Below are 27,354 nucleotides of genomic sequence, written 5' to 3'. Positions count from 1 at the left end.
TTCAAAAAAGCAGGCAAGTACTTTGCTTTATTGACACCAAATGGAACTTTTCGTCCCTCATGCAGTCCACACAATAGTAGCATAACACAGTAAAGGCAAAATGAGGCATATTAAAACATAGCCAGTTTTAACAGCTTGGATATTTCCTGTCATGGAAAAGTATCCTGCCCACAGATTCACATTAACATACATGGTACATTAATATCAATCTCTATCATATACCAGGCCACGGTACATGTTTGCACACAGGGTCACGTTCTGCAACAAACTTATGCTAATAACAGTATTAGGAAGGCACCCTATGGGACACAGGTGATAGTTAAGTTGCGAGACTAGATGGGCCGCATCTTTTACATCCAATAACCGCCCTGGGGCCACACCCCAAACTGCTGAGGTGCGGATGCACGTCTGCAAAGCAGGTCAGAAACCCTCCCCCTATAACCCCAAAACACTATCCTTATCCCAAATCACCTACCAAAAATGAGAGCTGGAAAGGACGCAGATGAGCAGTGCATCTACCTAGGTAATACTGTCCATGTCTAGGTAATACTACATAGTTCTATCTTCATACTGTCTATGAAGATAAAAAACAGTTTCTCCTGCACCTCTTCCCCCAAGACTGCTGCACTCCAGCGACCTGAGGGGGCTCGCCTCAGTCCCCAGGACTGAGGTTACAAACGGAGAATTTTTTTAATGACTCTTATGCCTGTGGCTCTAGAGTTCCCAAAACACCTTAGACAATGAGAAATGAACAGCAGCTAGTACCATGTGAGCACGTGTGTGTGGTTGTCCACAAGGACTCACCAAAGTAACAGACTGGAATGGTTAAGAGCTGGCCACACACACGTCCCGCAATGCTGGCTGCTACCATTCACTCCTTGTTGCATAAAACTTGTTTTCAAAGCCAACCCCACTACTTAGTCATCATTTACAGACTAGACTATCCAATGTTATGAACATTTTTAACAGGTTTCAAGCAGCAGCTGATAAGGCATTCATCTCTTAAGATATTTTATAAAACAATTCCATGGAAACTTTAAGACAGGCCTCTCTGCCCACTGCTGTGTATGAAGATAAAAAACAGTTTCTCCTGCACCTCTTCCCTCAAGACTGGTGAGCTCCAGCGGCCCAAGATGGCTCGCCTCAGGAGAGAGTGGATGCTTCCTCGCCTGGGGCTTCATCACTGAGAGACCAGCCTCAGCAGCCCATTAGGAGCACAACGAAATGACTCTGACCCACGGTCCTTTCAGACAGCAGGTGCCTAGATCGGTGATGGAGCAGGCACATGCACCTGAGCCAGCTTCGCCTGGAGGGGACACTCCGGTCAGCAGCAGCCACCTCCCGATGGCACCATGTCACCTCCGCTTGGTCAATGTTTAGGCAAGCCACAACAGGGCCCCACGCAGGATCGTTCCATCCCCATGAGGAAGACAGGACAGGACCAAGAGCCCCACATGGACCCCTGGTCTCCACAGGCAGCCAGTTAGGTCTTGCTTCGCTGCAGGAGGGTGGCGGTGGGGCCATGGCCGCCCTGGAACTTGAGGCTCTGCAGGTTGATGTGGGCCCCATGCCTGAGCAGAGTCTCCACTGTCTGCGCATGCCGGCCCTGGGCGGCCAGGTGCAATGCGCTGAGCCCCTGCTCATCAAACAGGTCAATGACGTCGGTGCTGACCAACTCCTCCACCACCTCCGAGTGCCCGTGGGCAGCAGCCAGGTGCAGCGCCGTCTGGTTCAGGGGTCCCCGGGCCAGCACATCGGCCTTCTCCTCGATGAGCAGCTTGACAGTGGCCAGGTGTCCGTTGCGGGCAGCCAGGTGCAGAGCAGTGTAGCCGTCGGAGGTCACGGCCTCCTTGCCGGCGCCCCGATGCAGAAGCAGCCTGGCAGTGCTCGTGTGCCCTGTCTCTGCGGCCACGTGCAGGGGTGTCTGTGCCAGCAGGCTGCAGACATTGACGTCGGAGCACAGGTCGATGAGGATGCGGGCCACGCGGTAGTGCCCGCGCTGTGCAGCCAGGTGCAGGGGCGTCCTCCCATCCAGTGTCTGGGCGTTCACACTCACCCCCGGCTGCTTGGCCAGCAGCTTGACGATGGGGAGGTGGCCCTGCCAGGCGGCATAGTGCAGCGGCAGCCAGGCATCCTTGCCCTGCAGGCTCACGTCCACGCCTCGGCGCAGCAGGATGCGCACGATATTCTCCTGGCCATGCTGGCAGGCCACGTGCATGGGCGTCCGGCCCTCAAAGTCCACCTCGTTGACCGAGGCATTCTTCTCCAGCAGCAGCCGCGTGCTAGACTCGTCCCCGTTCTGGGCTGCAAAGTGGAGGGCCGTCCACTGGTCCTCGTCCTTGGCGTTGACACTGATCTTCCGTGCCAGCAGGAGCTCCACGACGCCCCGCACCTTCCTCTCCACGGCCATGTGCAGCGGGGTGGAGCCCCTCCGGTTAGTCAGGTTGGGGTTGGCATTGTTGAGCAGCAGCCACTTGACACACTCCTCTTGCCCGGCCTCCACCGCCAGGTGCAGCAGGCTGGCGCCACCGTCCAGCGCCAGGTCCACGTCCTGTGGCTGCAGGATCTTCATCAGCTTGCTGGTGTCCCCAGACACGATGGCATCCATGAGCTTCTTCTTCTGGACGTCTGTGGTGCCCAGATCTGCAGGGAGAGGAGAGGCAAGCGTCAGAGCGCGGCTGCACATCCAGGGACGCAGCGTCTCTGGGAGCCTGGCTGTGGCACTCAGGTGGAGGAGTGCCAAGGCCTCCAGGCTGTTCACTGGACACCTGACCATGTTTGAGCATTATCTGTGCCTCCTGATTAAGGTCAGTCCTAGTGGGAGCCCCGGGGCAGACCGGCGAATGTCTTTCAGGTGCTCGTTAGTTGGTCTGCAGAATAAAACCCACTCTCGCTGTCCTGCGGGGTGCTGAACCCCCTTGGTGCCTAGAGATGGCAGTGACTGCAAACATTCCTTCATTAAACAAAGAAGGAAAAAGGGCACAGACTAAAAGACCAGGCCGGAGACCCCTTCGCCTGGAAGCCTTGGCACTTGCCATCCACGGACACCCCAGGCCTAGCAGCCTGCAGAGCTGGTGCCCAGAGCTGGAAGGGGCTGCTGCAGCTCCTGCCCCACCTCGAAGTGGCACCTCCTGACCTGGGGAGGTCAAGAGGGAAGTTTGCTATGATAATCCTGAAGGGACCGAGCCTCTTGTTTCAGGAAGACGTTAGTCCAGCACTCAAGATGAAAAGTTGCATTTACCACAAAAATCCTACTGTAGTGCCTGGAATTCTGAGTTCCTGAAATAAGACTCTCCTCCACCCTCATGTGAAACACATGGGGACTTGGAAGGTGGCGGTGTTAAGGTGTTAAGAAAACGGAACCCTCCCAGTCGGGCTTGGTGTTTGAACACTGGTATTCTGAGTAGAGCCAGTAAAATAATCCTCTCTCGAGCATGAAGACGATATGCCATTTCAGAGTATTAGACCCAAAGAGAATTTTCTAGAACGTACTTCTCCATGGGAGATGGTGGTATTTCTTTCTGCCCAGTCTTAGACTTGGCCCTGACTCTCTTCCTCAACCCCATCACCTACTGCTTATCTGCCGTCACACCAGGTCTTCCCCACTGTGTCTATGTAGCATTTCCTTAACCCAAGACACCCTCTTTTGCCCCCAGTATTCTAATCTAAAAATCCCAGGAGGTCTGTAAGATCCAGGAAAAGTCTTTGCCTCCAAGAGGATGTACCAATCCACCAGGAAAAGACAGGATGGATTGGTACATCCTTCCCCCCAAGATCACAGCCTTGGCCCTCAGCCCCCGTGGCTGTAGCCCTGAGTGTAAATCCCTGTATTTTCCATCAGAGCTGCAGCCCCTTCAGGAATAGGGCAGGACCACATCTTACCACTGCAGCTGGCAAAAAGGAAGCCAGAATGACCACTAGGCCCAGCACCCTGGGGCAGGGATAGGAAAAAAAGCACCTTCCAAAAACAAAAGCCATCAAAATTAACATAAAAAGATAAGATTCGCTAAGTGAGAAGTGCTCCTCCCTAACAGGAGATTTGCAAAGGTGGCCTGGTGTTAAAACCTCCAAGGATAACCAACACATTACAAGGCCTGGACTACCGTGAATGGGGAGCCCACATATGCGAAGGCATGGGTGTGTACCCAGCAGCATCTGAGCAGAGGGTGTGGGACTGCCATCCTGGAGACAGGAGGCCCGCCAGGGAGTGGGACTCAGCTCCTCGCCGGTCTCACCGCACTGGATGGGGTTTCCAATCTGTAGACCAGAGGTCAGCCTCTACCCATGGCACTGGCACAGGCAAGACTGTTGCATGGACTGGTGATGTGGCCTGTTCCCCACGTATGCTAAGCGACATAGGATGGAGCCAAATGCCCAACACCCAAAATTAATTACTTCAGACAGAGAGAACACAAAGAAGAATTATTGTTGGGTCGAGAAACTTCCCCTTGATTCCGTTTAGCTGCTCACTGAGTCCAGTCAACTTTCCCGCCGAGCCCAGCATCTCCCGGGACACAAAGAGGCGTCCCCACTTACCGCTGGTCGAAGGCTCCCGCTCAAAGGACAGCGACAGTGATCCTCTGGAAGAGAAGGCGGAGTCCACCGAGGACACCCCCGAGAGCCTCTTCCCACTGCCGGACGATGGCAGCTTGGACTCAGAGGAGCTGCGGCTGAGCTCCTCCGGGCCCTCGACAGCCTGGGAAACTCCAGAGTCCAGCTGTGAGAGCAGCTCGGAGAGGCTGTAGTCGTTATCGAAGGTGGGGGCGGAGGCCCGCTTGAGCCTGGCAGACACAGGCACCACCTGCGAAGATGCAGAAGAAGGGGTGGGTGAAGACCCTGCCATACCCCGCATGGCCCGCCCATGACACAAACACGGAAGAGCAAGGTGGGCCATGGGAGGGAGGTGGGGGAAGAAAGGACGGAACCTGGAAGCAACACAGATAACCTATCAGTCCCCCAGCTCAGACCCCGCCTCCGCACAGCATTAGAGAGCTCAGACGCCGAGTCTGCACAGCACCCGGGTGCTCAGACACCACGTCGGTCCGCACAGCACCAGGGAGCTCGGACTCCACAGCCGCACAGTGCCGTGGAGCTCAGACGACGCAGCCGCACAGCGCCAGGGAGCTCAAAGACTTGGAGCTACAAAGACTTGCGCTGGCTCCACCCAGCCCAGAAACATTTTAAGGAAAGATCGACTTCATAAAAGTGCAAAATCCAGCCTCATGCAGCTCTGGATGCCATCTGCTCAGTAGCACCATGCACAGCGTCACCCAGACAAAAGGCAGGCAATGTCAAGCTGCAGAGTGTGGTGAAGCATGCGTGGCAGGACACAGCTGCCCAGCACAGGCCAGCATTGGCAGGAAACAAGAGGACAGACAAGAACTGGGCAGGACCCCCACAGGTGGCTACAACTGCGACCTCCCCGCGGAACCACGTGGGGCTGGCCTGGGGGCTGTGTGGGGACAAGGGAAGGGGGAAGGGCCCAGCTACAAGGATGAGGGATAATCCAGTCCGACGCACACCAATGACACCTTTGAAAGGGTCTCGCTTCACGGACTGCAGGGGCAGCAGGTTTCTGGTGGGTAAGTGGAATCTGACAGGATTTCACATTTCTTCCCTTAGGCACACCTATTTGCCCCAAATCCCCACCCTCTGTGGGACGGCTCAATGTCCCGCACTCTTGCTGGGTGCACCAAGCCACCCCCACATGTTGGTTGCCTTCTTTCCCTTATCAGGGCCCAGGTCTGCCTCTTCACCAGCAACCCCCAGGCACCTTTGCTCCCAGACTCACTGGCACGCATGCACTTTATGTTGAGACAGTGGGCACGCCATACATGTTTCCGGCTCTCCTGAGCTCACACCGACAGGCTGGGATCAATTGCCCAACACCAGATAACACGTTATAAAGCTCACTTAGCTCTGCCTCACAGGTCTGTTCCAGTCTCATCACCTGAAAGGGTATTTAGCCAGCCCTGGCACTTGGAACTTCTTATCACATCTGAAATCACCTAGGTGGCACTCATCAGAGTACAGACCATTTATGAGCAGCTATAAAGGGACTGGATCCCCGAACCAGAGGTGCAAAAACACCCAGACACCAGCTCTCCCTCCCCATCTGGGGCTGGGCCTTCTGATCCCCGTGGTTCCACGCACATCCAATGAGTGGCTATTTAGTGTCAGGGAAGCCCTTACATTACTCATGCAGAATCACAGACAGGAGGTGGGGCGGGGATGCAGTCGGGCAGGTGGACCTGAGCCCCCGTGGGACCTACACTTCTAACGGAGTTGGGTGCGGGATGGGCTCAGAAGAGAGGGAGAGTGGTCCGGGCGCGGAGGAGTCTGCAGAGAGGAGGAGGGGTTTGGAAACCCTGCCTGGAAGCCGAGGAGACAAAAGACCCCTGTGGGAAGGGCCCATTACCTCGCTCCTGGGCTCTGGGGGGCTTTTCACGTCCAGGTCGTGAGTGGTTTCTTTCACTTCATCATCAGGCTTTTCACACAGGTCCTCGGTTTCAGAAGTAATTTCTTGTGGGGAAGAAAGGGGACATGTCACTCGGATGATAACTTCTACGTACACAAGCCTTCCATTTAAACACGGGCGGGGCCTCCACAAGCTGGGGGATTTCTCACATGCCTCGGCCCAGGCTGAGCTCGCCAGGCAAGCCCAGGGGCCCTACATGGGCGATTTGCTGGCCAAACCCAGGCCCCCCGTTGGTAATCATTTGCAGGCCTCACCAGACTCAAAGCAGAAGCCTTCCCCGGGAAAGCCCCACCTGCCAGTTGCAGGGAGCAGAGCTGCCAGCACCTGGCGGAGGAGCTCCCCATTCATCCCGTTTCCTGCCGTAAGCTTTACATGCAGCAGTTTCCATCTCATCAGGGTCACTTTCCTATGCCAGAGACACATCTGTCCCAGGAAGTCAACTCCCCAAGGGCAACACCTCCAGCCACCAGCCAGGTGAGTCCCCGGGAAGAGCATGGCTGCACCTGAACTTCAGACTCCCATACAGACTCCTCTGGGCAGCAAGCCCAGCCCTGGCGGGGAGCAGGGGATGGATGGTTGGAGGCGACTCAGTTCCAGCTGCTGTGGCCGAGCCTTGAGTACCAGAGGCCACAGGCAGGTGCTGGGGCCAACCTATCTGTGCAGGGCTCATTTTGGCCCACCTGTTACATGCCTCGTTTCTCACCCAGGCCTGGTCCCTGACCCTGTCCTGTCCGTCACCACTATCTCCTGTGACACCCACAGACCGTGCTGGGGAGACCCTGGGGAACTCACCTTGGAAGGTGGGCCGAACTCGCGGATCCCCCTGCCAGCACCGCTGCATGAGGCGTATCAGGTGGCTGCAGGCGCGCGGCCGGGCTCTGCACACGGGCGGCAGCTCAGGGCGGTGGCCCTTCACCACCTTCACCATGATGTGCAGGATGTTCTTCTCATCTGCCAAGGGAAGGATGCGAGTCAGGGGCTCTGCAGGGCTGGGTGGCAGCGTCTCACTCTTGGGAGGAAATGACACATTTGCCGGGGACCACGGTGGGACCATCCCCACACCATCCCAGGGAGACGGCTTCCCCTCCCATTCCATAGCCAGAGATTCCTGTAACCCTCATCCTCACGGGGCACCGTGCTCTCTAGTTTACTAGTTTTGAAATCGACCTCTTTCCTTGGGTTCTGATCTACCAGATGGAGTCAGTGTGTTTGGTCACAGAGATCTTTCTCGGCATCCCACCCAAAGGAAGATGAGGTTCAAAGAAGAACAATATCTTATGAGGCACATTCCATCAACAGCCCAAGCCAGCAAAGGGAATGAGGTTCACGCACCATGGAGGAGCCACAGCGTCCTGCATCCACAGAGACCCAACTCTCTCTACAATGGCGAAGAAGTCTTCCTCAGTTCCAACTCCAATCCCAAGCTCAGGTCCCCAGCTGGCCTCCCCTGCAGCTGCACCAGGGCTGGGGTGTGTGGGAAGGCTCTTTCCCTTCAATTCACCATGTGGGGCCGCACCTGTCCTTTCTGACTGCCTTCACTTGTATGCATGGGCTCTGGCATACTATTATTATTATTATGGCCACAACTTCCACCCTGACTGGGAAGGGTTCAGGGTGACCTCCAGTGGGCCAAGTTCTTTTTTCTGCATAGCCTGGAACCCTCAAGGTGGACTCCAAGCTTCTTGTTCCCAACAGCCCTCTCTGCGCTCCAGATACAAACACGTCAGCCCATGGAACGGCAGCTCTTTGGAGAGGCCGTGTGCCCCAGCAGGTGTGGAAAATCCGCTGAGAATCACCCACAGCTGCCAGGATTCCATACGATGTTTTGCTCCACTTTCCCATTAAATCTTGTGCAATAAATACCTTAAGTATTTAACAGGCTATTTCCATGATTATTCAGACTTCCAAAACCAACAGCTCTTCTAAATAAAACGAAAGTGAACTGACGTAAACACCTGGAATATGTCCTGCTGCCAAACGCAGACTGGAAAAGCTGGGGAGAGGCCTTGTTCTCCTGCACCTGGAACCCCCTCCTATCTATTAACCCGTCTATGCCTGAGGCTGCAACTTTTTGAATTTGAAAAATCAGACCTTGGTGATGACCTTGAGCAGTAGGATATGAATAATTCCCACATGCTTAGCGTTCCAATAATGGAACACTAGGCATATTCAGCAATAAAGCACAGGGACTTGAGCCTTGATCTGTCCCCTGTGCCTAGCTTCGAGTGTCACATCTATCAGACCCCCTCATCTATCAGACACCGTCACATTTCACAAGCATTCGGGCCGTAGGCACTGTGTGGGAGAACGTACAGAAGGCAAGAAAGGCAACACGTGGTCAGGCAACACAGAGAGACACCGGCCGGCAGAGGCCTGGCAGAACGTGTTCCGTGCTTTCTATTGGCATTCTTTCAAAGCTGCCAAGATACTTGACCTTGCGATGCTGGGAAGATCTCTTCTCGCCCCATCACCTTTCCCATACATCAGCTCCTAGTCTGAGCCCCAACTAACAAGGGGGTAGGCCTTGACTCTCATCTTCATTTTGAGACATTTTCGGTCACACCACAAAATATCATAAGTAGCCCAGAAATGCCTTTAGAGGAAAAGGGAATCTGTCCAACAAAGCTAAAAAGTCCTAGATTTTTATGATAAGTAAGTCAAGGTGTGACAACTTTGAGGATGATGTTCGGAACGGTCGCTGCCTGGCTGGGGAAGGAAACAGCACAGCTCTCAGGCTAGGCAGGGGCGCTGCTTCCGCATGCGAATCCATGACACTGAACGGCTGTGGACGTTGGCTGTGCAAGCACGTGGGCAGACATAACACTCCTGAACTGTACGCTTCACGCAGTCAACATGCTAAGTTTTGTTATGTGTATTTTATTACTTTTTTTTTAAGTAAACAAAAAAGAATTAGTTGGAAATACCAGCACAGGCAAACTCATGGAGACAGAAAGCAGATGAGTGGTTGCTGGGGCTTGAGCAGGAGGAAGGGAGAGGGACTGCGGAATGGCCATGGGCTTTGCCTTCTGGCATGATGAAAATGTTCTGGAATTAGACAGTGGTGACGCTTCTTCAACACTGCCGATGTAGTTAATGTCACTCAGTTAAACACTTTAAGCGGCTAACATGACCAATTTTATGTTATATATATTTTACTACCAAAAAAACCAAAGAAAACTAGCTGGCACCTACAAAAATTCCATTGAACAGGCCCCTTCAGATCTGTGCCTTTTCCCGCGTGCAAATTACACCACAGAGCATCACCTACGGCGGCGTGGATCACGGGCTGTGTTTTAGGATAGAGAAAGGACAACAAGGTGTCCCCCCATTATTACAGGAAAGACAAGCACATTACACTTCCACTCACCTGCAAACGGCTTCTTCTGTGTGAGCACGCCCCAGATGACGATGGCAAAGCTGGAAGAGAAACCAGGCACGTTAGCATCTGACAGCCAGAGACTCAAAGCTGAAAGCGCTCATGCACAGCAAGAGGCATGAAGAAACCTGTTCTGAAGCCTTCCAAAGACAGAGCCATGACACTGAGATATTTCTCCTGTTTTTAAAAAGAGAAAACTCTCTATAGTGAAGCCCAGCATGTTGACAGCTCAGATGTCAGACAGACTCAAGTAACTTCGTCAACTGGGCTACAAATCTTCAGGCAGTTTGAGGGACTCCCAGAGAGGGTGCCACCCTACATGGGGCATGAGCTCCTGGGGAACAGCACCTGTGTGCCTCACTGTCATCTCCTCGCAAGCACCAGGCACAGAGCACCTGTGCAGGCATTTACTGAAGAAATGGGTGAATGAATGATGGGCAAATCCCATGTCCCCCTCCCCTAACAATGATTTCATTCTCTGAAAACACGGATTCTGGTTCCTAACTTAGGCTTGCTGAGATTTCAGCGTTCCTAACTGAGGCTTGCTGACATTTCATTGTCAGAGGGTTGTTAAAGAAACCACACAGAAAACACAGGAGGCAATACAGCCAAACGCCCCAAAGCCTTTTTTGGGGGCTGCTTAGAAATATATAGATATATGAAGGATATGTTCATGTACATTACTCTGGATACACCAAAAAAAAGTGCCCAAATTGATTAAAAAAAAAAAGAAGAAAAGAAAAACAGAAGTCCGAAAACTGAGCCTCCAGGGAGCACTGAGTTGGTGAGAGTGGCTGTTTATAGACACCGAATTTACTATCAAAAATTAGTTCAAACGGCAGGTTCAAAAGCTGAAACTCCAAACTCTAAAATAAATGGAGAGGATCTTAACTCTCCCCTAACTCTACAAGCTGTGACTAGTCTCCAAAGTGACACTTCCAGGCAACTCTCAGCTTAAAGCCCCAGCTAAGCACATGCACAATGGCTACTGTCAAACCAGTCAGCCTGGGCTGCTGCTGGTGGCAATGACCAAAAGGCAGAGCTCAAATGCTGGATCAGAGTCACAGTGCTGCAGGATAAGAGACACAACGGGACGCTTAGTGCTGGCTCACATGCTCCCGCCCACTTTTCTTCTCCAAGAAGTTTGTGTGATTAAGACCTTTACAATTTGAAAAAGGAAGGGACCAGGTGACTTGGGGAGTGATCTCTGACCAACAAAGGTGAAGTGCCATGAAGAAGATGAGCTGCTCACCTCACAAAATCAAGAGTGAACTTCGGGAAGTACAAACATGCGTACAGACACCCAGACCACTGAAAGCAGCAGGTTCTTCCAACAGACAAGCCATAAAGCCCATGGGTCATAAAATCGCCAAGGCTCTGACAGGGCAGAGCTGTCAGCCTGGCTTGAACATGGACCCAGGAACATTCTTCCTCCTTGGCCAGCAACACTCACAGCAAAGAAATCCCTGAACTCTACAAGCACCCACCCGTTTCATGTGGACTTAGCCCCCTTTCTGTTTTTATTTATTTATTTTTTTTAGATAGGGTCTCGCTCTGTTGCCCAGGCTGGAATGCAGTGGTGCAATCATGCTCACTGCAATCTCTACCTCCCGGGCTCAAGCAATCCTCCCACCTCAGTCCCCAGTAGCAGGGACTACAGGTGCACACCACCATGCTGGGTTAATTTTTGTATTTTTTGTAGAGATGAGGTTTCACCATGTTGGCCAGGCTGGTCTCAAACTCCTGGACTCAAGCGATCCTCCCGCCTTGGCCTCCCGCAGTGCTGGGATTACAGGCGTGAGTCACCGCACCTGGCCTGAACCCCATTTCTCACTGGCAGTAAGAGGCCCCTCTGAAAGCTGCAGCTCAGGGCATGAAGCATTGAGGTTCAGAGCCCCTGGCACCCATAGGGGATGGGGGTGGCATGTCACACACCTGTATACATCGTGCTTGGTGTCAAAGAGCCGGCTCTTCTCCCTGATGCGCTCCGGAGGGAGGTAGGCAATCGTGCCAAACAGGCCATCCATGCTGAGGTCATGCGAGTGGGATAGCCCGTTGCACTTGGCCAGCCCAAAATCAGAAATCTGCAACACAGCCATCAGAGCAGGGCTCATTAGCCTTCAACAGTGACATTTTATGATGCTTTATCAAAAGCTGCCCTCTGCAATCTGAGGGTGGGTGAGAGCTTTCCAAGAGCCCCTGAGAGCCATGTCTGTGCCTCTCCAGGTAGCCCTGCCCCAGGCAGGGAGGGAGACAGATTCTGGGGCAGAAGCAAGCCTGGAGGCATAGGAGCAGCACATTTGACGGGCAGGTTAAAGAACTGTACTGTAAGGAAGGAGTTCTCTGAGACAGAACTCAAGAAGAATTAGAATCCACCTTCTGTAAGGCGTCATGTTTGCCATTGTGGTTGACAGCCAGCTGAGCCGGCATAAAGGGAAAAAAGCAAGCCTTAGAGGGTTCAGGTAAAGAGAGACACATGTGAAGATCAGGTCTGCTCCTCGGGAAGCCGGGGAGCTGGTTATGCAACCTGCCAGCTGGGGAAGCTGGCGGGCAAGTGGCTGCAAGTCCTTTAAAGGGGAACATACCTTCAGAAGCTTAAACTTTAAAGCAAACAACACACACGCCTCGCAGCCCCGTCCATCTGGAGTGTTTTGTGATCAGACACTGGCTGGCTGCTTCAAACACATGTGTTCAAGCAAAGGTCTGATAAACACCTCTGCTGGCAGGGCCCAGGCCCCAAGGAGCACCAGCCACCAGCTCCTCCAGGAATGCCCTTAGCGTCCGCATTCAGGGGAGGCAGGTCTCTGGTCTCCTTTGGGCAAAGGTGACCTTGGAGCTCACTGGGAAGACTTCACAGACCCCCGGCCTGACCTCTCTCAGGGGCATCCCCTTTCCTGCCACTGTCCTCCCCTCTCCATTGTAACTCAGTCCCCTCTGAAGCTGCTGAAAACCGTGTGTGGGATGAAGCCACAAGTCATTAGCATTAGTAGGACTCTTGATCCAGGGGGAGTGCCGCCCTCAACTCTCCTTCAAGGCATATGGATTTTTTAAAAAATCCTTTTCATTAACTCTTGAGCTCCTCTCGAACACACCCATGGAGTGACAGGAAATGAGGCTGAGTCAGGCCTTAATTCTGGGCTGGCCGTGCCCATGTGGTGAGCCAATAGGGCTGCTGTCATCAGCACCAAACAGCAGGGAGAATTTATGACCCATGACTCGGGCTTCCAGGGATCCTGAGCACATCTGCAGGGAGGTGGGGGGAAGGCCTGTGAGCAGGGACCAGCCCTCCTCGTCTGCAGCTAGGAGCACCAGGATAAGGCCCTGACCCCAGCAGCTCTCATGTCCTCCCACTTCCGTTTCTCCCAGGGCCTTCAGGCCTGCACCGCCTTGATAGCCACACTCTGCACCCCAGGGAAAGCGTCAGCTCCCCAGAGGAACGCCATCACCCGATTGTGCAAACCCCGGCGGCAGCTGGACACTGGGACACAACGTGTCCTAACTCTCCAAATAAGCTCGAGTACAGGAAGTTTCAGTTCAATGGTGATCGGTGGCTTGAAAGCCTTCAAATTCAGAAATGGGTTGAACAATGAGAACACATGGACAGAGGGAGGGGAACATCACATGCCGGGCCCTGTCGGTGCGTAGGGGAAGAGGGGAGGGAGAGCATTAGGACAAACACCTAATACATGTGGGGCTTAAAACCTAGATGATAACCTAGATGGCTGATGGGTGCAGCAAACCACCATGGCGCATATATACCTATGTAACAAACCGGCACGTCATGCACATGTATCCCGGAACGAAAAGTAAAATAAAAGAAAAGTAAAATAAAATACAATAATGAAGAAAGCAACACACTCTTTCTAGGCAATTCCTTCATCCCCCTGTATGGCTGAATGTAGGAAAAAAGAATCACCCTCTCGCGGTTAGTTAAGGATCAGACTCACTGTTCTAATCTTGCCTGTACAAGTTAGTAGCTCTGTGGTCCTGGGCGAGTAGCCTCTCTGTGCCTGTTTCCTTTTTTCATAAAAGGAGGCAACAACAGTACCGCTCCTCGACATCTGGGATCATTAGGAAAAAAAAAAAAGAAAGAAAGAAAAGAAAAAATGAGAGGGACTGGGGCACAGAGATCCCAGCCTGGTGCTTCCCCAGCCCTGTAGCCTTTTCTCCTCCTCTCTGTGTCAGATAGAGCCAGCCACTCAGACTATACTTGGTGAAAAGAAAATAAGCAGCAATTCTCTGCAAAACCTCTGGCAACAAAATGCAAGCTCGGAATTGAGCATTCTGGAAGGGCTCTGGCTCTCTGTGTTCTCCTCCCTCCACATCTCAGACCCCAGGCCAGCTGCATTTGCCCTCCGCCCTTCCTCATGTTCCCACCCAAGCTGCCCCTTGCCCCGTGTCCTTAACAGCGAGCCACTGTGGCATCCACTCTGACCAGCAAATGCCTCCACACTTAAAACACTATCATCAGCACCCGACTCTGCATCTCTAAGAGCTGAGGGCTCACAGCTGCCCCCAAGCACACGGCCCTTCAACTTCAAGGTCCAGCTGTCAAGACTAAGAAAGTGGCCTGCCGGGGCTTTGCTGCCTTTAAAAGAAAGACACGGCAGAACGTGACCCACGTGTGACCCTTTGAAAAGCGTCTGTTCTGGGCTAACTGGACATATAAATGCAGCCTGAGATTTTAAACCAAGTATTTCATTTTTAACTTGAAATTGATTCCAACTAATATCTTAATATTGGTATTTAGTATATTTAATGTCGAATAATATCAAGTAGTAATTTGATACTATTACTTTATATACTATTTATATTTATGTACTTTGTGAAGCAAACAGTTGCTGTGATATTTTCAGTTTGAATCAAGCCCTGGGCACCGAGGTAGCCCATATCTCAGAGGCAAACGGCAGGACTGGAATGGCGACTTAAGATCTAATTTCAGAATTCTAGATTAAAGTTTTCCTGCATTGAATAACTGTCTACTGAGGACTGCCCAGAAGCCCAGTGGCCAGTCCATGCAGAGCTTCCACACTTTGTCTTCAGGATCAACGGTGCTGACTCTTAGAACCCCAACACTCTCCCTGCTGCCCTCTACATACCAGTAGCTATTTCTAAGAAAAAATAAGTATGTCATGTAAATACATTTTTCTGTTTGTTTTTGGGCTTCTTGATGGTGACTAACATGCCTGATTAAGAAGGATGTCACACAAAAGCAATCTTTCCTGCGGCCTGTCAGGGTACACAGAGCCTTAAGATGTCCCGGGGCGCCAGGCAGAGATGTCCGTCACTTCCTGGCCAGCACCCGGTGTGCCTTCGACAGCAGCCTCCCTGAGAAAGCAGTTCCAGGCAGTATCTGTCTGCGGCAGCCATCCTGAAAGACAGGGAAGCCCTGCTGCCTGCTACCCCTGCAAGAAAGCCCAGAGCTCTCCCTGGGTCTCTTGGGCTGTTTCCTTCACCTAAACGCTCTGCTGCTGCCTGCCCCCGACTCCTGAGTGCAGAAAAGCCGGACCTTGTGTGAAGGCCCAGCCCCAGTAGCACTCCCACCCCCTCCCACAGGGCTGCCTCCGAGCCCTGCCTGCAAGTCACATACTCTGCCCCCAAGTGACCGCTACGTGCAGTGGTCATTTGGTTTCTTTCATGTCAAGCACAGTGGCAGGCCAGGTGGAAATCAAGGTCTCTGCTCCATGACTTACAGCTGGACGATCCCGGCTGCTAATTTACTCACTCTGAGCCAAGACTCAGCGAGAACCAGAGGCCACCGTCCACTCTGCACCTCTGCTCTGAGGATGAGGGCAGCTCCCGCAGGTGAAGCCTCTGGCATGCCCTTTCTGGTATTTAGTGCATGTTGCACAGCAGACCTTACCAGTCATTAGGGCCCCAGGGCCGGAGCTACCTAGAAACGAGCCCATAAATGTTGGCGGGAATGGAGGGTCCGCACGTGAAGCCCAGCCCTGCCCGTCACAGGAAACAGGAATCCCAGGGGTCCCAGAACATGAGCAGATGCGGGAAGCCACCCTAGAGCCCATTCAAGCCCAGTCACTTGATTTTTTGTCTCCATTATCTCAACTTCCTACTTCACTTAGCAGGACAGTGCTTCATCTTCTAGCTGAAATCTTATTACTGGGCAACATCCACCTAAGAGACAACTTATAATTACTGCCCAAAGTGAAAAATTGACCTCCTCACCGCCGCCCTGGCTGAGCAAGGCACGCCAGATGCACTCGGCCGCAGAGTCTGGGCACAGGGAGCGGCTGTGCACATGCCACACGGGCCACCACTCCCATCCCCACCAAGAGCTCAGGGGCAGGGCCAGGCCCTGAATTCAGGTCTATCCTAATTAATGGTCAGGCCATCAGAGAGGCCTGGAAGTGCTGTGCCACCAGGAATAGTAGCACAGCCAAGCCAGGCGGGGACTCCTCTGCTTGTCCCCTGCATGAATTACATGGCTCTCGGCTCCTTCTCACTCCCAGGGCAGACACCAGTGTCGTGTAGACCAGCATATCACCCTGGGCCTCCCAAGAGCATGTGAATGTCACCACGTGGGAAAAACTACAGTGTGCCAGGTGTAACCACCACATGTCAACAACAGTACAACCCTAGCCATGAGGCCATCACAGGAGATACAAGGAAATACAGCCCTGATGCAAAGGTGATGATGCTAACACCTGCCAAGGCCCAGCAGCAATGCTGGTTCTCAGTTATATTATCCCTCTTACTTTTCTGTGTTTCAAAAACCAATCAGCAAAGCAAAAGCAAGCTCCAGCTCCCAGGCCTTGCACTAATACAGCACGCTGCTCCTCCGCACTCTACGCAGGGGCAGACAGGCAACGAGACCCTCCTCACAGCCTGTTTCCACAGCACTGTGAGGACCCCACTGCAGAGAACCCCCACATTCCCACCACCCTGAGCTCCTGAAAACACTGAGGGAAACGCGTCCCTTCGTTGCAGAGCCTGAGGTCTCGCAAGGACATACCTGGCCCACGGGCTGATTTCTAACCTGATTTCGTAAGACCAAAACCCACAAACCCGCAATCTTTTTCCGGAATGAGTCATATGCCAGGATTTGGGGGAACAGCCCCCGTGTTCACCAAGCCCACCCTCCAGCTACACAGCGTGTGGTTTTCATACCGACCAGGACAAGCTTAGACTCTTGGAGTCCTCATGCTGCAAAAGTCCCTGGTTTCAAGTTCTTTCCTCCAAGAAGAACCACCTCCTCTTCCGACTGTGTCCTGACCTCAGGGCTTCACCCCTTGATGCCCTGCTCCCCAAGACACAGGCCCCCCCTGCCCAGCTCCCTCGGGCACCGTGCGGCTCCCCACCTTGACGTGGTAGTGGGCATCCAGCAGGATGTTTGCGGGCTTGAGGTCCAGGTGCAGGAGTGGCGGGGCCATGCAGTGCAGGAAGTTCATGCCCACCGCTGTCTCGTGGATGATGCGGAACCGGAGATCCCACGGCAATGGCTCTGAGGCCAGCAGCTTTTCCAGGGAGCCCGTCTCCATGTACTCCATGACCAGGCCGACAGGTTCGCGGCAGATGCCGTACACGGGCAGGATGTAGCGAAACTTGGCCATCTCCATCTTCTTGGCTTCTTCCAAAAGCTCCATGCGCTCCCTGAAAAAGTTCAAAGGCATGAAGAACACGCAGTGGTCACTCAGCCACAAACACAGAACAGTAACCTGGCCAGAAGACGACTGGCTCCAGAGGGCTGAGCAAATGCCTCAAGTGCACACACACGGGGCACACTTTACTGTCACATCACTAACGCAGGGCTTTCCAGAATCTCTGTCCTGAGGCTGCTGAAATGTACCTGTGCAACACAGAGTTATCAGAAGTGAGAAGGAGGGAAATTCTAATTTTATATACACACACACACACACATATATATATACACACACACACATATAGAGAGACAGAGAGAGATAAAATGTAGTAAAATAGACATAACATAGTATTATTTTAGCCATTCACAGGTGTACAATTCCCTGGCATTACACACATTCACAATATGGTACAACCATCACTACTATCTATACCCAAAACTTTTCCATCAACCTCAACAAAAAGTCTGCACCCATTAACCAGTAACTCCTTCCCTCACCCCCATCCTCAGTAACCTCTTTTCTACATTCTAGGCAAATTCATATATGTGCAAGCATATAAAATTTGCCCTTCTGTGTCTGGCTTGCCTTATTAAGCATGTTTTCAGGGTTTATTCACGCTGTAACATATATGAAAACTTGCTTTTCATGGCTGAATAATATTCCGCTGCATGAAATGTACTGCGTTTTGTTCATCTGTTCGTGGGTGCAGGCCATTTCCACCTTTTGGCTCTTGTGGATAATGCCGTACAGCTGCACACATTGGGGGACAAATGCCTGGAGACCTGGCTTTCAATTATTTTGGATATATACCTAGGAGCAGAATCGCTTGGTCACATTCTATGTGTAACATTTTGAGAAACTGCCAAATGGTTGCCCACAGCCTGCCACCTTGTTTGTATAAACTTTTACTGGAAGAAAGTCTCACCCATTCATTTAAATACTGGCTGTGGCTGCTTTTGCACTTCAAAGGGGAGAGGAGTCCTTGCAACAGAGGCCCTGCGGCCTGTGAAGCCTAAAATGTTGCCTCTGTAGCCCGTTGTGGAGAAAGTCTGCCAACCTCTGGTCTAAGGTCACTTCCCTGGTGCAGCCTATGTTTTCACAGACTGGAATCCCAGTGCAATGGTCTGTATTAGTGTCATGGGTCAAAAGTCTCAGAATGCGTTCAGGGTAAGAGGCTGAATCCGAGGATGCATGCTGGCCATGGAGGATCTAGGTCAGCAGTCCCAAATACAGACATGGTAGAAAGCACCTAGGAAGCTGGCTGGAATGCTGGTTCCCAGGCCTCACTCCTTGAGAATGTGTTCCAGGTTGGGGCTGGAAAATCTGCTTTTTTTTTTTTTCTTTTTTGAAACAGAGTCTCGCTCTGTTGCCCAGACTGGAGTGCAGTGGCATCATCCTGGCTCACTGCAACCTCCACCTCCCGGGTTCAAGTGATTCTCATGCCTCAGCCTCCAGAGTAGCTAGGATTACAGGTGTGCCACATTCAGCTAATTTTCTGTATTTTTAGTAGAAATGGGATTTTGCTATCTTGGCCAGGCTGGTCTTGAACTCCTGGACTCAAGTGATTCGCCTGCCTCAGCTCCCAAAGTGTTGGGATTACAGGCATGAGTCACTGTCCCCAGCCAATCTGCTTTCTAATAATATAATAATAAGCTCCCTAAAGGAAACGTTCAGAACCACACTTGGAGAGATCTGACCTCCTAGAGCAGGAAACCCAGCAGCTCCATGTCCACACACAGGCCACGCAAGGCAGCTGGCTGGGGTGGCCCTCAGGTAATTCCCCCAGAATCCAGAGTCCAGCCCAAGTCCCTGCCTATAACCCAGTCTCTGCTGCCACAGCAGGGGGCTCTTCTGCAGCCTAGACACAGGCCTGCTCCTCCCAGTGACAAACCCTGGAGCAGGTGCTGGGAAATCACTCAGTGGCTCCCATTTCCTGGCCTGCTGGAGAATCCAAAACAAAACAGTGCCAACAGAACGCATCCATTTCTTGATGATCTGACCTCCCCTGTGAGATTCAGCCCCTCCCAGGCTTCCCTTACGGTAGTGAAAACACTTTCCCCGCAGAAAAGGCCAGCAGGAACCCAGGGATCCTACTGTTTAGCTCCTGCTGTGGAAATTCCCATACATGGGACAGGTACCAAAGGCTTGGAGATCTCAGTCTGTCTGCCCCCCACAATGCGAGCCCTGCAGCTAGGGCTCTGCGTCTCAGGGCATAGCCCCACTGGTTCTCAATTACAGGCAACTTCACCCCCCAAGAAACACTGGGCAATGTCTGGAAAGATTCTGGTTGTCACAACTGAAGGATCTACCAAACATGCTACAATGCATAAGACAGCCCCAAGGCTAAGAATTACTCAGCCCCAAATGCCAGTGGTGCCAAGTTTAATAACCCCGATGTAAACCAAGTGAGTGCATTTTCAGCCAACAAACTACTACCGTCCAGAATCACCACTTCAGTACTCCCAGCACTCACCTGACCTTTATTTTAAGCAGTTCTGTGTACTGGCAAGCGCTCGCTGGAATCCACTATATGTCAGAACTAAGGACAGGAGGTCCCTTTCCTGTCTTCACGGGGTTTACGTGTACCCTCTAAGGGAGAAGATGGAGAATTACCCCCAAAAGAGAAGTGTGGTTGAAAAATCTAAGCCTCTTGAAAGGAAGGTCCAGGGAACTATGGAGAATCAAGAGAGACCCAAAGTCAGAAGTCAGCGTCAGAAAGGGCCCCTGAGAGAGTCGGGAAGGCTGAGACCTGCACAGAGTCCAGGGGCACCCGGGAGGCCAGCAAAGCAGAGCGGTCACTGTGGACCCCCTTGGGCTTGGCAGAGCGGAGAGGGGAAGCCAGCAGAGCACACACACTCCGTAGGAAGAATCTGCCGGACGGATCCACTGACTGCATGTGGAGGAGAAAGGCTTACAGGACCTCTCTGGAGCTGTACAAGGGGTCGCTACGCAGCCCCCCATGGTGGACGTGGGAGCACCCCAGGAGAAGCAGCTGGGGGGGTGTGGGGGGTGGGCAGGTCAAGAGTGTGTCTGAATACACTCAAGGAGCAAAGAATCCCACTGGCCTTGGGAACAAGTGAGGCAGGTATCAGGAATGAATGTGCAAGTATTATGAGACAAAACGGAGGGTAGCATGGCCTGCTTTTCCTAGCACTCTGGTTAAATGACCAATTAATGGAAAACAAGATGCCCACCAGTGTGCAGTGCTGGCCTGTGGGGGTCCCTGGGCGTAGCTGAAAGCTGCCCCATCACCAGCATACCGTCGGCTGCTCCCTCCCTCCAGGGGAAATCTCTCTCCCCGCAGCCACCGGCGTGGGCCAGGCTCTGGGACCCATCAAGGGATGGGGGGACTCTCAAGCCAGTTCCCAGTCTCAATGAGCATTGGGAAAAAAGGAAGAGGGCCTGATGCCAATGTCAAGCATCAGCTAAAACGCAGCCGGTCACCAAAGAAGGAAAATGACACCTCTCAGCTCCCGGCCTTTCTCCTCCTCTGGGAACACCGGTTGGCCGAGGCCCTCATTTGTTATTTAAAGGAATACAAGCACAACTTCCACCCCAGCAACAGCCGCTAACTTCCAAACTGTCGGACTGGGACGTGGTACCAGCTGCTGCTTCTGTCTTCTGTCTTGTTAAGAATCAGAGTTATGATTTGCCTGTTTCCGATTGCTCAAATGTGGCCAGCTTGCCGCCCCTCCCCTACCAGTGCGGCCTCCCTCCTCCAGACACTCTGCCTGGGGGAGCGGGCCAAAGTCCTTACACAGGACTCAGACCCACATCCACTGTGCAACCCTGTGAGGCACACCCTCCTCGCCGGAGGGTTTTGAGGAAATGACAATTCAGGTGTTTAGAGGCTGGCCATTCACAAGGGTCATTTTTCTACATTTAGTAGACATTCTGTGTGTGAACTCTCTAAGCCAAAGCTGACTGATAACAAACACGTATTCTGAGAACAAAGTCAATCAAAGGAAGGCTGAGTAGCTTATTAAGTGGAAGCTCTGAGCCACTCTGCAAATAGTGTTTTCTTCTTTTTGCCCAAGGGCTTAATACATAAAACTCAGGTGACTTCTGATTGCAGAACGAGCTCATTAGCAACTCTAACAGCTACGGGCTGGCGGCAGAGCACACCCCTCCCCAGCGCACCGAGTTCAGCAAGTACTTTACTCTCCCTGCCCCGGGCCCTATCTGCCGAACAGAGACCCCATTTACCTTACTTTAAAAGAAACAACAAACAAAAAAGGGCCACTGCTGCCGGTTGGCTACCAAAAGCGGATCCCTGCTAGAATCTCCTAACGGAGTCCACCCCATCTTTGCACAACTGCCTGAAGGGAGCCGAGCACGACTTCCCCCTTCCACGGGCCACACATTTTCCTTGAGGAAAATCAGCTGTCCTGGAAAAAAAAAGTCATTGTTTCCGTGGACAAAAGTGTCTTCTCTGTGACAGCACGATCCAAACAGGCTTGGGGTAGACAGGATTCCAGCTGAGGAAGGGGGTCCCGGGACCGCCCCGTGGAAGATCTGAGGCCCAGGAGTGGAGGTGGAGCGGCTCTCTTGCCTACCAGCATGGATTTCGTTCAGAAGCACCGGCATATCCTCAGAAACTTCCCATACTGTTTACCATCCAGTAACCACTGGCCAAAACCCACACGACCCCTCCTTCCAGCCTCTCTTCAGGTGCTCGCTAGGCGACATCTGGGAAACTCCAGTGGCTTTAGGAAGCTCCAGCCCTTCTGGGGTCAGGTGTCGCCCGGCGGCATCTGCAATTCAATAAGCCTGAAAGGGCCTCCGGGCAAGCTGCAGGAAGAGGCTTCTCCGATGGAGGGAGGTTACGAAGTGCTCAGGTACTCTGAGCACAGAAAGAACCCACCAATTGCTTTTCAGCAATGGCACTATTTTTTTAAATACATTTTTTCTTCTAAGCAGTGTTTCTGGCTTGTTTTGATGACCACACAAAAGGAACTGTAGATTTATTATTATCATTATTTTAAGACATGGAAAGATGCCGAATCCAGCCTAGGTGCTGGGGTGGTGGCCAGGGAGCACGGAACATCACATAGTCACGTTCGCACTGTCTCCAAATCGCATTTCTTACTGTTGACAGTGAGGTCAGCGTTTCTGGGTTGACCAGAACCCCCTCTCGCCGGTGTTAATTAAAACACAACTTAAAAACTGTGCCTCGCTCCAAGCGCTGATAGGTTTAGGCATAGTTCAGTGGGGGTGGCGCCCTGTTCCCCTCTCCTTCGCTGCTGAGGAAAGCGCTGCTAATTCTGCTTCCGTGCAGGAACAGGGAAAGCCCCCACCCCACAGTCCCCTGGGCCCTGTTTTGGGTTCCACATGAAAAATCTCTGGACATTAATTAGGATTAACTTGTGGTTCAACTTTTTAAAGATATGATGAGTAGCACTTACATGAATTCGGGTTTCTCCTCATTTAGGGCTAAATACACTTTAGCCAAAGTGTATTTCCCCCTCCTAGGGAGGGCACTGGAGTAGCAAGAAATACGAGAAATATCATCACACCAACCATTTCTAAAAGGAACTTCCTAAAGTCCCAGGGTTCTTCTCCAGGCTCAGAAACCCCAAAGACCTGTGGAACAGGCCAGCTGCGGTTTCCCCTGGAAGCACGCAACCTGGAAAGGGGGAAAGAACAACCCCTGGACGTGGTCTTGTGCAAGTGGAGAAGCAGTAAACGAAGGGAAAAGTGAGAAGCAGGGAGGTGGGGGAGGCGGTGAGACCGCTCAGGTAACAAAGAGCTCCTAAGGAGAAACCTAGGAACTACCTTCGGGAAAATGTAGCCAGAAAAGTGTTTCATCATCTGTTAGCTGATGCCTCGCAGTGAGGCCTTCTGCACACGAATCCAATTATGTTCTCAGGGAGCCTCGGAGGGGTTCCCACACGGCTATTTTTAAAACTGACAAGAAATGGGCTTGTCCAATTGTCAGCTCTGTTGTTACAAACCTGGGGTTTGCTCAGGCTCGCCCCGACCAGCCAGGGCTGAATGCGGCAGGAGCAGGAGTGGCTCCCAGCCGGCGCCCCGCAGGCACTGGCTTCTTCTGAGCATCCCCTTCGCTGGGGGCTGGCAGGGGAAGAACGAGGCCTTTGGGATCACTTTATTCTCTCCAAACTGGTCACAGCACCCATCCCTACACCCCACCCTAGGCCCTGTGACCCCCCACAGGACTGTCTCTCCAAAGCCACCCCATAGGACCCTCCGAGGCACCAAGCCCCATGACGAAGGGAACCTCAGATCAATGGGGTATCACCTGTGAACTACCAGGAGCCCTGGGAGCTCCTGGGAGCCCTGCCAAGTGTCTAGGGGCTAGGCAGCCCCCGACCTTTCTTGCATAGAAAAGCATGCTCACATGGCCTGGCACAGCCTGCTAATCAAAGAAGTCTTGGGCAGGTGCTGTGGCCAAGGGGTGGCTAAAGGCTGGGCCCAGGGGAGCTGCAGGGAGCCAGGAGACCCCAGACCACCTTGAGAGGCAAGCAGCCTTGACCAGTGAAAATCAGCCTCACCTGCACCTGTACCTGTGGTGGCTCCTATGCAACAAGTGGAGAGGACCACAATTGACCCCAGGCAGCCTGGAAAAGGCTCAGACCCATGTGGCAGGGGTGAGAGGGGCTGTCCCTCCAAGAAGAGAAGCAAGACTTAGGCAGAAGGGGTAAAGGCTGGGGGCTGCACACAAAGACCCCAGGAAAATCCTATCTCCCAATTCAGGGAACATCTTGCAAATATAAGGGGCTGGGGTGGGAGGCAGCTCGTCAGAAAAACACTGAGAAATTTGGCAGGGCACATGACACAGCAACTACCTTAAGGCACAGCAGGACTGATGTACATTCCTAACAAGAACCTCAAGCCGAATACAGTTAATAATTAACCTAAAGGAATCAACTTCGCAAACAGCCGGGGTTTGACCATCTTCTCAGAAAGATCAGCCACTGCTGCACACGGCAAAGCCCCAACCTGCTCTACCAGGCCCAGGAGAGCACAGCAGGTGAAATGCTTCCTGCTAGGCGATGCTGACCTCGACCTAGCCACCTGACATGCCACCACCTGTCTGCTTTGGGCAGGGCAGGAAAGGCTTCCAGTTAAAGTACAAAACACTTTTCAACCAAGCTATGCAATATCCTAAGTGATCCGCCTCAAGTGTAGAAAGCCTCCCTCCAACTAGGCCACCCAAGATATAGGGACTGGTCGCTAGAAATAACAGAAGATCCTAAGGATGTGAGCTGGTGAGTCAGTCTGGGGAGGTGCTTGTTTACTTTGCTCTTCCAATACAAGAAAGTGCTGTTAAAATTTTCGCTGATGATTAAAGCTCACTGCAACTACAAGACTGTCAGACACACATCCCCAAGAGAGAAAACGAATGCCCCTATGGAGAGGGTTCCCTTTCAGAACCTAACCACTGGCTGGTACTCAAAGTGCTTTGGATTTCATCAAAATAACCACAGCACCCCTCCTGGCCTGAGAAGTTCCCAGGATCTGGGGCAGGGGAGAAAAAGTGCACAGCCTGGGCCAGCATCTCACCTTTGAACTAGTGGTGACTGGATGATACTCTATTGATGTTTCCAAGAAACACTGCATTTGAAGGTTACGGCAAAAAGCCACCAATAGCTCTGCTGTGTAGTCTCCTAGCCAAGGACGAAAATGCAAAGGGAGAGGCCGGGTCTCTCATCCACAGAGGCGTCATAGTCACGACATGGGGCTGCAGCGCGCTCCCACCCCAGACACAAGCATCACAACGATTCTGCAGAAAAGCTGGGGCTTAGCGGCCCCATCACTCAATCAGCCAAACATTCAAAACCAGGTCTGCCAGGCAGCAAAGGCTAAATGGTATTTTTAAAAGTAGCCGCCTCTGAGTGTATGTGTCCAGGGAATCTCTAGGTAAAATACAAGCATAGCTTCCATGTAGAATGTAAGCTTCATTAAAGGATAAGTAATTAAAATGTGCTAAATTAAGCCTTACATATAAACCATCAAAATCAACTGTAAACAGTGAAATCTACAACAACAAAGAGGTGCTGTTCAAGAACATTCTCCCTACCTCTCAAATTATGCACAGACGACAATCGATCCACCGAATTTAAGAGGGGCGGCTCTGCGTCCTTCCCATTCGTCTTTGTTACCTTGAACACTCCTGCTAGGTACTAGGTACAGACAGGTTTCATTCTGACTTTTGGACAGAGAAAATGGGTTGCAGGAGGGCCCCATGGCACGGCCACAGAGCATTAACGCAAGGCCCTTCCCCAGCGGTTCGGTCTCGAAATTAAGTCAGCTAAAACGAGAGTGTGCGGCGAGAAGGGGCTGGGTGGACGGATCAACACCCCAGACCCCATGCCGGACCCCACGCCGGACCCCACTGCCAGGTCCGAGCCCTGGAGTTCCAACGAGCAAGCGTCGGCCGCCGGGAAACCTCGCCCGAGCCAAGCTGAAGCTTCCGACCGAAATAATTACTGTCTTACACCAATTTGTGTTCCAACGTAAATTACTAAGTAAGTCGAACGAAGGCTAACTCCACTCACAAAGCCCAGAGGCCCACACAGCAATTTTTCTAAGCCCTGCGCAGACCGCAACTCCCTGGTGGGTCCCGGGCGGGCCGGACGCGCCTCCCAAGGGCACGAGTCCGAGGCGCAAGGCTAGCTGGAGACCCCAAAAAACCGGGGCCATTTGGGGAGTGTCAGGAAGCACGACTGGGCGCCTTCGGACGTCCGGGCAGACGCGGCCCTCGAGGAGCCCCAGAGGAGCCGCCTGACCCGGCCCCGATGTGCGCGATCGCGCCCGGGCTCGCCAAAGCCCCCGCGCCCCTCCGGCCGGGACAGGCCGAGTGGTCACTGCCGGAGTCCCGCGGCCTCGCCGGCAATTGGTTTACCCCACTAAGCTGCTCCGGGGGTGAGTTCGGGAGAGAGAGGCAGGACCCCGGGACCCGACACCCCGACCCCGGCTCCGGCCTCGCCCGCCCAAGCGCCCCGCCCGGGCCGCTCACCTGTCGTCGACGTGCAGGCTGGGCGAGCACTTGATGGCGAGCCAGGTCTTCCAGTGGACATGGCGCACCTTGTACACCTGCCCGAAGCCACCCGAGCCCACCTTCTCCCAGCCTGTGAACTCGCCCGCGTCGAAGGTGCGCAGCAGCCCCAAGGCCCACGGGGTCCCGCCGTCGCCCTCCATCGCGCGCGTCTAGCCAGCGCCGCCGCGGCCTCCCAGGTGCCCAGGTGCGCGCCCCGCCCCGTTACGTCACTTCCGTCGATCGCCCCGCCCCTCTGCCCCGCCCACTTCCCTGCCAGCGCCGGGTGACTGCGGACCGACGAATAGACGCGCGGGGTCACTGCGCTCTCCCCTGGGTGTTCAGGGCGTGAGAAGGGCCTCGACGTGCTCATCAGCTGCCCTGCTTTTCTTTGCTTTTTTTCCCCTTAATTGCGGAGTCACATGCCGTTGGAAGAAATCATTCACTTTGCCCAGTTTCCCCCAGTGCTATCACTTTGCAAAACTTTATCAAGAAAAAGTACAGTCTCACAGCCAGGATATTGACTTTGATACAGTCACCGATCTTATTAGTTTTGCCCTGTTTTACTCGTCTTCCTTTGCATGTATTAGGTTTACACAATGTAATCATCTGTGTAGCTTCTCGTACCCACCCCCACCTGGCCCCTCCTGTGGCGATTTTACAGCCGCAGCCGGAGCCCTGGCATCACTAATCTTTCCTCTATTTCTAAAATTGTTTTATTTCAGAAATATTATGTTTAGATACAGGAATCATGCAGCGCCTAGTTTTTTGAAATTGGCTTTCTTCACTCGTCAGCCTAATACCCTGCAGGTTCATGTTTTGCTTTTTTACACGAGTTTCCTCTTAGAAAGTAACTTTTTTAAAAAAATTACCCAACAGCAAATCTAAAGTACATTTCAAA

The 27,354-nt window shown here is 52.7% G+C and overlaps 1 protein-coding gene across 1 annotated transcript; it reads right to left on the bottom strand.

Moving 5' to 3' along the window:
- RIPK4 (receptor interacting serine/threonine kinase 4) lies at positions 1 to 26,698 on the bottom strand. Its single transcript, XM_050785694.1, has 8 exons — positions 26,436 to 26,698; positions 17,174 to 17,465; positions 11,790 to 11,938; positions 9,846 to 9,895; positions 7,271 to 7,429; positions 6,419 to 6,522; positions 4,537 to 4,801; positions 1 to 2,643 (listed from the first exon to the last, which is right to left on the bottom strand). Exons 1-8 carry the CDS (start codon positions 26,615 to 26,617, stop codon positions 1,484 to 1,486), a joined length of 2,361 nt encoding a protein of 786 aa, XP_050641651.1. The 5' UTR covers positions 26,618 to 26,698; the 3' UTR covers positions 1 to 1,483.
- Positions 26,699 to 27,354: the final 656 nt, after the last annotated feature.

The sequence above is a fragment of the Macaca thibetana genome, chromosome 3, assembly GCF_024542745.1.
Source record: "Macaca thibetana thibetana isolate TM-01 chromosome 3, ASM2454274v1, whole genome shotgun sequence".
Lineage (NCBI taxonomy): Eukaryota > Metazoa > Chordata > Mammalia > Primates > Cercopithecidae > Macaca > Macaca thibetana.
The sequence above is the reverse complement of the archived record's forward strand: the minus strand, read 5'-3'. Positions and strand labels throughout refer to the sequence as shown.